This window comes from Aplidium turbinatum, chromosome 10 (genome assembly GCF_918807975.1).
Source record: "Aplidium turbinatum chromosome 10, kaAplTurb1.1, whole genome shotgun sequence".
NCBI classification, from domain to species: domain Eukaryota; kingdom Metazoa; phylum Chordata; class Ascidiacea; order Aplousobranchia; family Polyclinidae; genus Aplidium; species Aplidium turbinatum.
Window position 1 is genome coordinate 25992951 of NC_137481.1, and position 16537 is coordinate 26009487.

Here is a 16537-nt window from a genome sequence, read left to right on the forward strand (position 1 = left end):
AAGTAGCTTTAATCATCATTTAACCAAAGAATCGGAATCGGCAAATATTGAAGAATCGGCATCGGCAAAAATTTTGTAATTGGCACATCCCTAATTTTTAGTCATATATAGTCAATTGACTATATATTTTTTCGGACATTTTGACCGAATTGACTATATTTTTTTCGGACATTTTGCTAAAAAATCGGTCAATGACCGATAAATGACCGAAAAAAAAAAACCCAGGACCTGAGCGAGCTACTTGATAGCGAAGGTCCATCGGGATTGGTTCCTACACGTCCACGTCCGCTTAATGTAAATCTCGAAGCGCTGGACACGAGCCGGAACGCGGCAAAATATGCATTTTTATTAAAAAAAATTAGACGTCGTGCACGTTATTAGTAGACCATCCCATCCTTGCTTCAGACTACGACGTAAGGCATGACGTCACGCTCGAGACTACGAAGCAGGTGCAATGCAGCTTACCCCGGTGACGTCATTGGTCGAGGAGTTGTTGACAGATATCTGCGTCGAGATTGGGTTAGCGATCGCCGAAGCGACGGATGAGCTCACAGTGGCGTCGTCGCTGTTAGATCGGTCCGCGTCGGCGAAGACATAGACGAGGGGGAAGGCGGCTATGGTGATGGAGAGCAGCGGGACGTACAGTGACGCCACAGTGTGTTTGATCTGGAACATTGCAAAATAATTAACAACTGATCTGCGTGAGCAAGGATGAAGCTGAGACGGATGTATCAGTTCTGACCTCTGGCGTTTGGTTAATTCTGCTATCAACATCATGATTAGTCATTAGGTGGCGCAGAGTGGTGAGGGCGTAGAGAACAACCTTCCTCATGGATGGCTGACCTGCATCGAGCAACTCGCACGACAACCTGGAGATAGAAGGATGTCAGTATTGCGTCACAATTTTGTTTCGCAGCCATGACTATGATGCGATAAACTTTGCACAGCAGACGACTGTGTAGAAGTTGCCATCCATGCTACCTACGGGGGCAACAACGCAAACGAATCGATCACCTGATGTCGGAAAGGATGAGACCGGCGAGAAAGTGCTGCCGGGTGAAGCGGTCGGTTAGATCGTACTGGGAGGCGGATCCTGTAGGAGCACCAGACACGAAAGATGATGAGGTTGATGTGATGCTGGGGGTGGGAGAAGGTGGAGGGAGCCGAAGGAAGGGAAGATTGAGAGTGACGTAATGCTCGTGGCTGCATATGATGCGCAAAAATGCAACACGCAACATGAGCAGCGAGGCTGGAGACGAACTGAGCAAACCACGTATCTTATCATTGACCTGCAAATGATGACAATATAATAAGAATAGAAAAGAAACGTAAAATTGTTCACTAACTAACATTGAAAGTTCACTAACATGTGTTTTACAAATACTCTCCCTGTTCTTTTAAGTTTTAATGTGGTTCGGATGGAACAAATTTGCTGAAAGACCACATAGAAAAAGATAAGTTGAAAGCTAACAACAAGCACGTACCATCTGGCAGTAAATGTGGATCATTTGCAAGACAAATCCTCGGTCCATGATGGACATCAGGTCACTGAAGAAGAATGCGAGGCTGCAGTTTAACCTCTCGGTGAAGTCGTAGTCCTGCGAATGCAATCAATGAGATACTGAGCCCCTGCAAGTTACAAATGTTGAAAATCAACAGATTGCAACCGCCAGTGTATCGTCTTACCCGGTGGAAACGGTTGGTGATCTCATGCGTGACGAGCTTAACCAAGCGCTGCAGGTCGTCAAGGTAACGCAAAGGGAACCGCTGGCTTCGCTCCAAGTTGAGAGAGTTGCCATGGTGAAGGTGCAACGTCATACTCTTCGTGATGAGCTCGAACATGAACCAGGCATGTTGTAGGGCGACATCCTGTGGTGGAAACAACAATGATGCTTCGGTCGTGATCTCACGAAAACCACGTGACCCAGACACAACGATGACAGTGAAGTCGTACCGATGTGACACGCGACACCGCCGAGCAGCCGTTCAACATTCTATTTTGACAGTATATTTGGAGATGACGCCAATGCTCTGGTAACAAATGAGTCAGTAATCAAGCAACAAGATATTTTGTTTCAACTGAAACCACGAATAATCGCTGCTAATATTTACAGACTATACTGGGCAGCAACATTCCTTTCTCAAGAAATGGCGAAACACAAAAGTTAAGAATAGAAATGTTGTAGCACCAATATTTTCACACTGCAATGTTGCGAACATTCGATAATAGTCAAACCACTCAAGGAGCCTCATCAGACACAAGCAAGACACAGACACTTGATTGTTAATTGACAAAGGAGGTTTCCTGCCAACAGGTTCCATTCCATATATGGACTTTGTTGGGGTGGTTGTGGTAGAGGCGCGAATGAAAAACATCCAGAAATAATCAGCCCATTTCTATGTGGTACCTTGACGTTTCCAGAAGACACGACGAAGAGAAGCACAACCTCTTCATGGAAGACCTTGTGGGAGACCGAGCGGATGGTGTTCGCATCCGGCGAGTGCTTGAATCCCTGCTCCACCAGAGACGAGCGTGTTGTGGAGTGGCGAATGAAATTCGAATCTCCTGTGAGTTGAAAATCAAGTTTAGAGGCTCACCATCACCACCATCCCACCACTGCGTCTTGAAACGAGTGATGATGTCATAGGGATGAACCAGGCTTCAATTCTTTTAAAGAAAAATCACTTCAGAATGACTGAATTATGGTGAGACCGTTAGATGGCATTTTTGCTTTGATAAAAGTGACATGAATGCAACACGCAATCACATTGTAGTTGTGCTTATAAACATCTTCACGTATTGTCGGCTTTACTAAACTTAAAATAGCACTACCCTGCGAGATGAAAACAAACTGTAAAGAATGCTAACAAAAAATACAAAGCAACAAAACTAAACAAGGCTATACGTAAGCTGCCGATTGTACTGTAACACTGTTAATTGAAAACAACAATTCAATCAATGTGAAGAAACAAACACAAGTCAAGCCAGACAAACCCACACTGTGCAGTCGGCAAGATGGTGGTACGTAACACCACCATGTACAGTGGATGATACGACAATTTACATGGTGTCATTATGGTGAACATGCAAGGCGCATGGCCGGGCACCCAGACAAGCAAATGAAGAGGAAAAGAAGTACATTCCCCTCATTCGGCGGGAATCGGACTTCTAACGATAAAAAATGTGGACGTCCTTGATTTGAGTGGGAATCGAACCTCCATCGGGATTGCGCTATGGTGTCCAGTATGCCGTTCTTAACCACTCGGCCACGTCTCAAAACAATGAAACAGTTTTCTAACTTTGTTCAATGTATAGAAGGATGCCTTGATTTTCAAGCGCGCAGAGGAGCACGAGACCACATGCTTATACATCCACGCGAAGACCTCACAATCAGAACGGCATGCTGGACAGTGGATACCGCAGTTCCCACTCAAGAATTCTCAACAATTAAGAAGTTCGAATCCGCTCAAGACACATGGATATCAGAGGTGTACAGGATCTGGAATTTTGGAATAGTTAGGACGCGGAGTCTCGAGTTTTGACTAGAGTCAGAGTGGAGCCGGTGTCTGAAATTGTTGACAAAGACAGGAGCCGCATTGGAGCAGGAGTCAGGTTTTTAGACAGTTGATACTTTTAGCGTGCAAATATTTACGCTGTACTTGGCGCAGTTGTTACTTTTGTGTACTTCTATCTATGGTTTTATTTTACAAGCAGTAATTATTTCATTTAAAATATGCTTTTCTTCTCACGGCAGGGGATAGGAAAGGTATAAGTATTAAAGGTAGGAAAGGTATAAGTATTAAAGGTAGGAAAGGTATAAGTATTAAAGGTAGGAAAGGTATAAGTATTAAAGGTAGGAAAGGTATAAGTATTAAAGGTAGGAAAGGTATAAGTATTAAAGTAAAAAAATCTGGATTGTGATATCGGATATGTCCAATAGTCAATATTCCCAAAAGATTTGAAGCGAGAATGGATTTGGAGTTGCAGACTTGAGTGGAGCAGGAGTTCAGAAAACCTATGTCCACCTCTGATGGTCTCAAACAAGAGTGAAACTCGAGTATCACGTCTTCTTTCATACTTGTATATAGTATATCATTAATTATATCATATATGATTAATTGCTTTTCCATTATATCTATAGATAATAGGCCATAGAGAGAGAGGGAGAGAATGTTTTTAATTTGCCTTTTCAGCACGAGAAAAAAAGTTGAGTAATAATGCAATAGAACACATGTATATTGCAGAAAGGATTGGCAGCACCGAATCACCTTGCGGTTTCCTAGTCGAAGTGCTGCCTGTCATCAAGTAACAGCAATAGTATTAGGGGGTAGTCTGCTTTTGTTTTCAAATTCAACTTTAGCCCTGATTTCAGGATACAACAGTATATTCTAAAACCCTTGGTAAAAAAATTGAAATTTTCGTCCATAACTCCCGATATCCGTAAAATTACTTTTCGCTTAAAATTGCCTTGTATTGCATTGTAAGGGTATGTAAAGTTCGAAGATTGTTTTCTACTGTACCATAACACTTTAAAAATGTTGCAAGACAGCCGCAAAATTTTTTTGTGATCTTGGCTTCATCGTAAAACACGGAGAACTGGTCATTTTGCTTTGTGCGCGTGATTATGCGCATGCGCAAAAGCGTGACATAAATACAAACATTTTGTGCGAAACTAGTTATAATTAAGCCAATGTAAACTGAGCAAAACCTATCTCCAAAAAATACTTTTCATAAAATAAAGTCGCATTTGCCTAATGTTGTAATGATAACTGATTTTACTGATGAAACGTCTTTGGCTTCTATCTACAAAATTTACTTTGCATGTTCGATCCAATCTGAGATTCTCGCCTCAATTCTTATTCATCTTGTTGTCCATTTTATCTGCTGGTTTCAGTTATATTACGGAGATCGACTTTGCTCTTGGTTGCTATGCTTCTGCTGTAACAACCAATTAAAATCCTCAGAATGACAACTGCTGCTCAAGATGCTTCAACAGCAATATTGAATGTAAAGTTATTGTAATGGATGGTGGTCGACGCGAGGTGGTTGTAGAGAAAGCTGTCAAAAGGACACTGGACAATGCGCCGCCAATACACCGAAGTAAACTTTCAGAAGGTCTTTCCTTAAATCCGGCCACAGTGCACTTCAAGCAACATTCATGAATGAACTGTTTTTCTTTAAACCTATTGTATTCCACCCGATTGTTTTTTTTACCAAACATAGAGACTGGAGAGTAGTTTTAGCTCCACGGCATTTGGTAAACCTGTGGAAAACCAGCCAGCTTGACCTTACATCCATAGATGCACATTGGACTTGTCTTATAATTACAAGTAGCCGATTGCCATCACTACCTTTTCTAGCAATAGTTGCAACCATCACTAATTTACATACATTAGGTCAACTCCTGGGTATGACCTAAATCAGACCTTGTCATTAAACTTTTCACAGTGTTTAAAAACAATTTTATGTTACAACATACAGCATGATCAAATGGCTGTAGTTTTTAAAAAACCCTCCAGGTAGATATTTTATGAAAAATCCGACGTTTGTTGTGGGAAAATTATTTTCGAAAGTAACTATTTCAATTGTGGGAGAAAGGCTGCATAGGCTGGATGCATAACATGCATAACATAACATAACATGTTAAGGCTGCATAACATGTTACCTTCAGGGACTTTCACCTGGAGTAGATTTTACGCATATTCGCACGTAAATAATACAGAAATATTCCTGCATTTCAGTGCACGAAAGATAAAAAGGGTTGGAAAATTTCGAAATAGATTTGAAGTGGGTATGGTACTATTTACATGTATTTAAACTTTTTCGTTATTAACTAGGCCTATATATTAGGGTGGCCAAAAAAAATTGAAATTTTTTATTTTTGTTTGCACACCCTCTCATTTGAGGAGGATTCATGAAAAAATGACTCTGTGAAAATTTGAAGTGAATCCGACAAGAGGAAGTGCTCTCCCACCGACCTCACAGTTTGCTTTTATTGGCATAATCTGTCAAAATTCCTTGAATATGTGACGTAATTCTTTTTTGACTTATCTACATTGCAGTTGCAGCATTTTTGTTTTAACCATTGTTTTACTCTGAATTTATGATACAATAAGTGTTTCCACATGCAGAAAAACATAAATAATGCACAAAATAGATCACATTAACAAGCGTTTGGTATGAAATTAAATGCACTAAACTTTAGCGAAAACCGCATAAAAGTACGTTCACCAGTCACGATCGCAACGCTTTAGGTGACAACACGTTGGCTAAAAATTGCAAGAGAAATGTTTGTAAAGAGTCAAGCCATTGGTTGACTTTATTGCACTTGTTGGAAGCAGCTTTCTGTGGTGTTCGACCACTTGATAGAGGAGCTGGCGCTGTTGTTCATTTTTTGTAAGGACTTCATTGAAGTGAGTAGCTAATTTGACTGCCCAGTGCCCGCTCTGCACAATCATTGACGGCTTTGAGATGAAGCCAAACTTTGCAGGCTTCTTTATAATCATCACGATCACGCCATGTGTCGACAGAAGCAGTGACTCGAAAAGGTTAAGTGAATGCTGTGTTACAAACTGTGCCAAAGAGAGACGTTGAAACTTGACAATTTTGTTTGGGGCAACACGACGAACATCTTCGGGAAATGGGTCTTTCTTAAGAGCATTAACGATTGCTTTCTTTTCATCATCTGTGTTATTATCATTGAATAAAGGTAGTGCAGCAAGATCCTCACCGATGTACCACAAGCGCAACCTCAACTTTTTTCTGCCACTTGAGAAATTGCATTGTCAACCTCTTTATAATCCTCTGTGAGCTGTAACATTGCTAGGTCATTTGTAGGGGCAGATATTGATGAAGGTGCTGCAAACCAAAAAGTGGCATAGATAGTAGTAGTTAATATTACTTCATGTGCAACTGTACTGCACGCAAGTGGCAGTGTAATCTTATTGATCTTCATCTCGTAGTAGAGACGGCGAAGAACCACACCCCATACAGGCAGCTGACATGGCCCCTCAAGACAGTCAACAAATGGACACCCACTCTCTAGTGTTGACTCTCTTGAGGGGCCATGTCAGCTGCCTGTATGGGGTGTGGTTCTTCACCACCTCTACTACGAGATGAAAATCAATAAGATTACACTGCCACTTGCTTGCAGTACAGTTCTTGTGGGTGAAAGCTAATATCGCTACCACTGCAAAGACTCACGTTGTTACCAAACTAAAACGCATCCATCAAGAGCATATAGGAGAATCAAAGCACAAAGGGAGGCGAAATTCAGCTTCCTAGCTGACCTCAGAAGCTGACTTCACCCAGAGCTTAAGTGCATTATTTGATATTACACATGCTAACTGGGAATGCCACACAACAATACCAGAAGACTGCCAGTTTTTGATAGACCAATGTGGTGCATGACAGATACTGATGACAACAGAGGACCCAATCATGGACTTCTAAATAGTATCAGGACTGGAAACTCAGTTTACAACAGTAGGCCAAACAGTTGGTACAACAGTTGGCCAACAGTGGGCCAACAGGGTTAGTTACTTGGCTGTTGGTCCACTGTTGGCCAACTGTTGTACCAACTGTTTGGCCTACTGTTGTAAACTAAGTTTCCAGTCCTGATATATTTAGAAGTCCATGACCCAATGCATCGCAAAGCTGCTGCAAAGTATAGAAAGCGCAAAGATGATGAACAAAGACGCAACAGAAATCGCATTGATCCAGTACCATCAAGTGCTGCTGCTTTCTCATCTGAAAATGATCAGCAGATGATGAAGATTCTTCCAGTGACCCACTATTTGCACCACAAATCCAAATAACAGCAAAACAAAACTCAGTAGGAGCAGCCATTACCAAAACGCTGCATTATCGATAATCCACTGTTTAATGCAGCACTGAACAGAACTATAACATCAAGTCGTCAAGCAATGATGATCATCACTCCTGATCTTGCTGCAGCTGGAATTGATATAAATGAATTGACAATGTCACATTCCTCTGTCATGAATGCTCAAACACCTCACGTGAAAGCCTTGCAGCTGCAGTGCGGAAAAAATTTAAACCAACTGTTCCACTTGTTGCTCATTTTCATGGTACCATTTGACTAATGCCACTGGCACAAAGTGCGACTCTTTGGCCATTGTAGTTTTTGGTATGCATGTTGAAATACTGCTTGGCATTCCGAAGCTGCCTATTGGAACGGGATCACTAATGGGCCAAAAAGTAGTGGAATTCATACACGAGTTGTAGCAGAGCATTTAGCTGCACTTTGTTTTGACACAACATCAAGCAATATGAGAATCCACACTGGAGCTATCACTGTCGTGCAGCAGGCATTTAATCGAAGGCTGCTATTTCTTGCATGCCGTCGTCTCAAAGCCGTCAATGATTGTGCAGAGCGGGCACTGGGCAGTCAAATTAGCTACTCACTTCAATGAAGTCCTTACGGAAAATAAACAGCAGCGCCAGCTCCTCTATCAGGTGGTCGAGCACCACAGAAAGCTGCTTCCAACAAGTGCAAGTAAAAGCCAACATGCCAACAGCTCCATTAAATAAAATCAATGGCTTGACTCTTTACAAACGTTTCGTTTGCTTTTTCTGGGCAATGTGTTTTCACCTAAAGCGTTGCGATCGTGACTGGTGAACGTACTTTTATGCGGTTTTCGCTAAAGTTTAGTGCATTTAATTTCATACCAAACACTTGTTAATGTGAACTATTTTGTGCATTATTTATGTTTTTCTGCATGTGGAAACACTTATTGTATCATAAATTCAGAGTAAAACAATGGTTAAAACAAAAATGCTGCAACTGCAATGTACATAAGTCAAAAAAGAATTACGTCACATATTCAAGGAATTTTGACGAATTATGCCAATAAAAGCAAACTTTGAGGTCGGTGGGAGAGCACTTCCTCTTGTCGGATTCACTTCAAATTTTTACAGTGTTATTTTTTCATGAATCCTCCTCAAATGAGAGGGTGTGCAAACAAAAATAAAAAATTTCAATTTTTTTTGGCCACCCTACTATATATCTATCTGATCAAACAAAAAGGTTTAAAACTTTAAAGTAATGCGTTTGTAAGAATAACAGGCTATATACTGACAAAGTCATTGTTATGTGGCAAAAGCAGTGCAATACCTTTATTTCAATTTAATGTGGTAGCCTACTTTCTATTTCCTCGATACAGAATATCTGTATTATCGATAAGCTTTTGCGCGCAATCATGAGCAAAAATCGAAATGACCTTTGTTTTACCGTGTTTTACGATAAAATCAAGACCAAAAACTGTTCACGGCTGTTTATTGCAACATTTTTAATGTGTTTTAGAACAGTAGCAAACAATACTTGAACTTTAAATGCCTTAAACAAAAAATGACGTCTATGCAATATAAGTTTTTCGGCAGTCGGGTGTAGCAAGAATTGACACCGATGGACACGTGTTTCGCCCAGGAGGCTGGGCTTAACGGTATCGCACCCCTAATTCATGCCACATAGTTCTCAACCGCTGCTTTTGTCAGTCAATTGAATCCTTTGTGGAAAGAAAACAACTAAACTAACTGTCGCCAAGGATATGCAGTGCACTGTTGAGAAGGAGCGATCTTCCTGGCGTCAGCACTATCTGACTAGGCTACTCACTATACCAGGGGTGGGGAACCTGCGGCCCGCAGGCTGAATGCGCCCCGCGTGACTGTTCCATGTGGCCCGCGTCAAAATTTCTTTACCCAAAATATATTGAAACAACAGCGCAATAAAGGTAATACAGTACAATATAAGGCAATTTTACGCGAAAAGAAATTTTCAGGGTGGGGGGGTAAAATTTCAAAAAGAATATACCAGGGGTCTTAGAATATACTGTTATATCCTAGAATCAGGGCTAAAATTGAAATTAACTTTCCCTCTAAAGTATCTTTTCATTAAATTGACAACCGTTATTAAAGTACAATCACTACATGAAGCACGTATAAAGGTTCACAATCTGGAGTGCATATGAACTTCAATTTTTATACAACTAGGCCTATATACTATACACAGGGTCATCGATAATTAATGTTATAACTTCAAACAACTGTATTTAACAAATGGTAGACAAATCTGAGTAATAAACAAATATATTATTGTTAAATAAATAAATATTTAAGAAAAACAAGTCTTACTCAATGTGTCCGCCATTTGCGTCGATAACAAGTCGGAGACGCTTCGAAAAGGACCTACAAGAGTCACGAATAACTGTGAGGTATTTTGGCTCATTCTTTCTTCAGATTAGCCTTCAGTGCTTCCAAACTTTGGTTGTGTTCAGTCGAAACCTTGCTCTCCAGGTAAGACCAGATACCAAAGTCTAGGGGGTTCAGGTCTGGGGATGAAGGAGGCCATTCTTCCTTGGAAATGTAGAACGGCACATTGACTAAAAACCAGTTTTGCGTTCTTTTAGCTTACGTTCTTTTAAATTACGTTTTTTGAAGTGTTTCTTTGCCCAAGGCAACAATGAACCCTCAAGAATATCATTACGGTGGTTTTCTTGGTTCAATTTCACTCATTGGTCCACAAAAATCAATGGACTCCTTCCTGATTCGTTGACTGCGCCCATACCATCACTGATGCCGCCCCTTGTCTCCGAGTGACTACCCGGGGTTCCACGTCACTATACACGATCATTCTGACTGTTATATGATGCTGGACATCAAATTTCTTTTCATCGCAGAACACAAGGTTTGGCAGCGTGCCTCCTTCAATGCGTGAGAGCAGAATTCTGGCTCTGGAGAGACGTTTCTCAATGGTATTGGCATTTAGCAACTGTTTCTTCGTGTGTTTGAATGGGCTCATCTTCAAATTCTTCTTGAGAACTGTAAACGTGGTTCCATAGGCCACGTTCGCTTCCTTTGCCAGTTTAGGACGTAGGTAATTTTTGGATGATTTGGGGAGAGCTTTTTCTACCTCAACCACTAAATCAATTTTCAAGTTCGGGATTTGATTGCTTTTCCAGCTGGGCTAATTTTTTTTTCATTTATTGCCAGATAAGTATCATCGGCAAAGAGTGGCGGTAGATTTGTTAGGTGATTGACATACATCAAAAAAAGAAGTGGACCTAATAACAAACCCTGTGGAACGCCACAAGTGATTTTGAAGTTTCAAAACAGCTTTCATTTCACTAATTAGCGAATATAATAAAAATATCTAACCATGGATGAAAACGCACCTGATGATGCTTCATATAATTCCTCCTGGACGGTTAGATCCGGATTGCTGCTGCTGATGTGGAAGGTTGCCTTGTTGATGCCCGGCCTGATCCTCTTTTCAGATCTGCCCAAACCAACAGTTAGCTTCGATATTGAACGAATAGTCGTGCAGGATAGCGGGCGGTGTGGTACAACAGGAATCCATGCACATTACATGGCATGAATAACTAAATCCCTTCCAAGACTCAAACCTTGGCGTATGCTTCATTTCAATAAAGTTTCTTATTTAAACAGACCCATTTCTGTTTCATTTTGGATCAACAACTTGTGTACATAGAAGTTTTATGATTAGGTTTTGATGAACACATTTTGACTAAAATGTTGGAGATAAAGGAAACCAAGCTATGTATTCTTTGTCGAGTAACGTTCTCTCATTGATGATATAGGTCTATAGGCGGAATGGCCCGTTTCGGTGAGTCCGATTCGGTGAGTCTGATTCGGTGAGTCCGTTCCCTATTCGGTGATTTTTTCAATATTTTTTTTTTAAATTATTATATCGGGTACCGTAGCCTAATTATCATTGCCGTTTTAGGGTTAGGGGTTAGGGGATAGGGTTAGGGTTAGAGGTTAGGAACTCACCGAATCGGACTAACCGAATCGGACTCACCGAATAGTAGCAGACCCGGTCTATAGGATATCGCGTTGCGCAGTTCTACTGGAGAAATAGTGTTCATATTTTATCCAGGGATATCTAGAGAAGGGGATATGAAGACTCGCAGCGATTGCCTTATTCTCGTGACACTACCAGGGCGGTAGTTTGTAGTGCTTTAAACATGTGGTTCTTTTTAAAATCGTAGAAAGTTTTTAGTGCAGCTAGTACAATGAGCTACAGTAAACAGTTAGCAAATGTTACGTAGAGCATATTTAAAGAATACTTGTTTACAAAGACAGTTGAAAAATTACCAGTAAGCTGCTTTTTTGAACAAAGCCTTTGCAGTAGGCTAGATGTAAAGCAAGTATACAGGTAGTTGAATTAACAAGCAACCATGAGTATGCTGTAAATATCCAGGCCTGATGCTAATAGCGCAATGCAAGTTATCATAACAAGATTTATTAAACTACTATCGGTGTCAATTGTCATTTTACGATAAACACAGATTATTTACGATAAACAAAAGCCCTTCTATTGTCAGACATAATAAAAGTCTTCGTATCCCCTTCTTTAAATATCCCTGATTTTATCGCTGGTAAAATTATTTTCATTGTGCTGATGCATGGCGACACCACAGGTCGTTGAATAAATGTCATCGCAAACTCATTGTGATGCACAGAAGGTTGGTACCTTGTCATTGTGGCGTAGTGGGAGCCAACTTGGAAGTTAGCTGGGATATCGCTTCCTCCTCCTGCCGACGGAGCAGATGGGAGCACCGTGAACAGATAACGAGAGTATGTAGCAAGAAGAACATTGCGAAGATGGGGATCGGTGGAAAGGTCATCACTTTGGTGGAGACGTGAAGAGACCTTGCTGATGGCTTCGAAACAATATTGTCCCATGTTCACTGAAACAACAACCGTCCATGTAACGACCTCCTTGCACTGACTGATCCTCAACTAATCACCAGGATTGAGCTTTTTGAAACTGACTTTCGCAATTTGGCCGTTTTCAAGCTGGCTCATACAAATTTTCCAAAAAGTTTTAAACAATTGTTTAACACACATTGACCATTTTCTTATCTTTTTTCAAACTCGAAAACTCTGCAATAACGTTCAAAGTGCGACGGTTTTATATCGATTTCTACGCGACTTCAACTTCGCGCTAATGTCTAGATTTCCAAGAAAGCTATCATCCGCTCAATGTCATCCGCTCAATGTAGCGCATTTTGTTTATTTTATGGAGAACTATTTGAGACTTAATTAACTTGTATTTGGTAAGTAGTAAATATAGTGAGGTAGATAACCCTGAAAATACTTCATTTGGTGACACAAGCATGAAAATTGGCACACATGTACTTTGGACCATGTAGATTTCAAAAGTTCAATTGACCAAACGAAAATTCAAATTGGCGGCCTGTGACGTCAAAATTCAAAATGGCCGCCATACCGTCATGGGCTGATGCGGGAAAGTTGCTTTATGAGAGCAATTTAGATGTGTTTCATTTCTTACTACCTTGAAAATGTTACTTTTAGGACAGTATGAATAATTTAAGATGGCAATTAACAAAAACAAGTGTGTAACGTACTATGGACAGAGAAAGGGATTCACAAATTGACAGTCAGACATGCAGTATCGTCTAAACTTTGATACTTCCACCCAAACAGACTTAAAATACTTTCTTAAAAAGACAATTCATGCATAGGCGCCAGGTTTTGAAAATTGCCGGGGGGGCAAACTTTTCAGCCGTCCGATTGCTTACATTCAAAATGCTGATGTTTGTTTGCGTCTATCTGCCATTGAATATCGCCAAGCTTTATAATGTAGGCTCAGGCCTCGAAATGCACGGCGCCGTCACAGCATGTGATGTCCGCGGGAAGTACCCTCTAGATCGGTCATATTTGTCCGCCGAGAAATAACACAGGAACTAGCGATACAAATCGTCATTGCATAGCACGAACAATTGTGCTGCAATAATATATTTTCCAGCGCATTCTAGCGCGCATCTAGAAAATGTGAACTGAATACTGTATCCCTAAGCTTCCATTCAAAGAAAACTTTCGATTTTTACGTTGCTTCAACGATTGATGACATTGAATCAGCGTAACAAAGATGAATTCTTCGCTAAGAATCGATAGGAGTACAGGTACTTCTACACTAATCACGCGCAATTTAGTTCAAGTTTTACGTCACAATGTCTGGCTTTGATTTCCGAGTAATAATGATACGGCAAGGTTGGTTACTAAATTAGATTATACGAGTAGGCTATTACAGCAAGATGCAACAAGATTTGTTAGGTTTTGATATAACAGTAAGAAAGAAAAGACGCAAGGAAAATTCACTTTCGCTCACATGACACGCAAAAATAAACATAAAGAAAAAAGCCTGTGAAACTTTGCACAGCAGAAAATAGTAGCGTTGGTGTAGAAATTTTCCGACTCCTGCCTAGAGTATTGTGACGCAAAAGGCCACACGAGCTCGTTCGGTGGAAGTTGATCAGTTATGTGACGTATTGACCAGCTACACGGCGCTTTGACTCTTCAAGCGCAAGTCGTTGGTCTGATGAAAGCCTTTCAGAGTGACTTTACTGATTTTTTAAACAGCCTTCCAAAACCGTAGTTAGGCCGTAGTTCTGAAATGGCGAAGAATTATTATCAAGATAAAGTGATTAAGCATGACGATCGACGGCTAAAACTGGTGTGTCCGCCGAGATAACTGCTCAGACCGGACATGTTTGTCCGTCGCCGGGACTAGGTCCGCCGTCAACAAAAACGAATTTCGAGGTCTGTAGGCTACTTCGAATTGTATGCTGGTCACTTTGAACTTTAGCTCTTAATACGCGTAGATACTAAACTGAGCAAACAGCAAACTGCACCTCGTTATTGACACTCCCACGAAAAAACAAAGCAGAAGAAATCAAGAAAAACGTTTTTCAATCATTGTTTGCTTCAACGGCACCATGCTGGCGTTTATCAGCTACCGTAGCCTACTTCTGTTTCTTTTGGTATCTTAGGAGCAGCGCTCATGTTGCAACAAGTAGATCTTTTAATTGAGATCGATCCGCAATGAAGGTCAAACTAACGCAAATTTGAAATTAGAAACATTTGCTTTAGGATTTTTTTAAAATAATTTGCGGGGGGGCAGCCACCCCGAGCTAAATTCACGGGGGGGGCGCCGCCCCTCCTCTCCCCGGAGTCGGCGCCTATGAATTCATGTACAGTCAACATTTCTGTTATCAGTTATTACTACTGAGTACATAAATCATGTTCTTGACAATGATTCACATGTAAACAATATCTATTCATGGTCACAAGGACAGGAACATAATGAAGTGCATGGTAAATTTGCATTTTTATATTTAGTTTTTGCATTGTTTTTTTACAATTGCATCGTCTTAGTTCTTTACATGCTTCGGGTACGGGGTCTTTTCTTGTCCACATAATGTCCCATGTTCCCCCATCTCCAGATTTCCACCCCGAGTTACTTGGAGATGGCAATTCTAGACTCCTTTCAAGAGCTCGTCCCCAAATGTGTCCGGCCTAATATGCTGCCCGAAGTGCATGCAATTTCAGCGCATCTTCTGTTGGTGGAATATTATTATAATGTTTATTTTTAAGTGTAAACAAAGTCATTCTTGCAGTGTCTACCTTATCATCAGTGCTACTTTTATCATAAAGATATACCGTGAATTTTTGAAGGATCGCAAAATCTTCTGCATTTATTTCCTCTGGACACTGACTGAGCTTCTGAAATGTTGGCGTCACATCTGGATACACTGACCACGTTGCAAAGAACGACTTCTTCCCCTTTCCTTTCATGCCTGAACAAGAGTCACAGCCACTAAAGGCATGAAAGAACAACAGCCCTTTACATTTCTGTGGAGTGTGGACCCAGGACAGAAAACATCTGATGAATAGGAATCCATCTGCTTTTGTTTCCTCTCCCGAAAGATATCCAGAGTTCGTGAAGTCCATCCTTGCTCAAGTTTTCAAAGAAGCCAATTCCAATAACGACCACATCATTGTCATTAGCCAGGATGGCTGCTTTTTGTATAGTTTCATACTTGAAACCGTGATGAAGATGAACAAACATTTTGGTATCGGCTTCTTCTTGGTTTGAGCTCAAATTGACTAAAGCGGAATTGTCATTATTAGTAACAGCTTTTTCATTCTTGGAAGCGTAAACGATATCATCCGGTGGCATGAATCCTTGGATGGAATCAGCTAAGAATGGATAAAGTTCTTTTTTATTGTCTGTATTTTGCAAAAAGTTTGGCCAGTTCTTTGGGACTCTCCCATCTCGAGTAACTCTCCGCCGGCTACCATTACCCCTCTTTATACGAGTATGAGATTTGATGCTTCCGTTCTTGTAAGTGTCAAACACAACATCGGTTCGTTTGTGCTTTCTGGCATATGATTTTTCTCCACGAAGTCCTTCTGAGCATAATCTCCAAACGTCTGATGTTTTGGTGTAGCAGAGTGTACTAAACATGCTCCATCTATCACCATCATGTCTACATCGTCCAGTAAAGCAGGCTGTGCAGTGTGCATGTACCACATTCTCCAGGCGACCCATTTAATCTGTTTTCTGTGTTTATTAAAGATCACCTCCTGAACTTAAAGCTGCTGGGAATTGTTGGTTTTCATGGCTAAAAAATTCAGGCAAATCAACTTGTCGGATCTGGCATGAAATAAAGAGCTTTGAAAAAAGGC

General features: G+C 40.8%; 1 protein-coding gene across 2 annotated transcripts in view; it reads right to left on the reverse strand.

Moving 5' to 3' along the window:
- LOC145778909 (dedicator of cytokinesis protein 7-like) overlaps window positions 1–16537 on the reverse strand; it is a 99300-nt gene that overhangs the window by 51389 nt on the left and 31374 nt on the right. For both annotated transcript variants that reach the window (XM_082590500.1, XM_082590499.1), the window contains exons 20-27: window positions 12516–12732; window positions 11194–11297; window positions 2409–2566; window positions 1687–1869; window positions 1485–1598; window positions 1015–1289; window positions 743–869; window positions 466–666 (exon numbers count right to left, since the gene is read on the reverse strand). In XM_082590500.1, coding sequence (XP_082446626.1) covers window positions 466–666; window positions 743–869; window positions 1015–1289; window positions 1485–1598; window positions 1687–1869; window positions 2409–2566; window positions 11194–11297; window positions 12516–12732 — 1379 coding nt within the window. The remainder of the gene's footprint in view (window positions 1–465; window positions 667–742; window positions 870–1014; window positions 1290–1484; window positions 1599–1686; window positions 1870–2408; window positions 2567–11193; window positions 11298–12515; window positions 12733–16537) is intronic.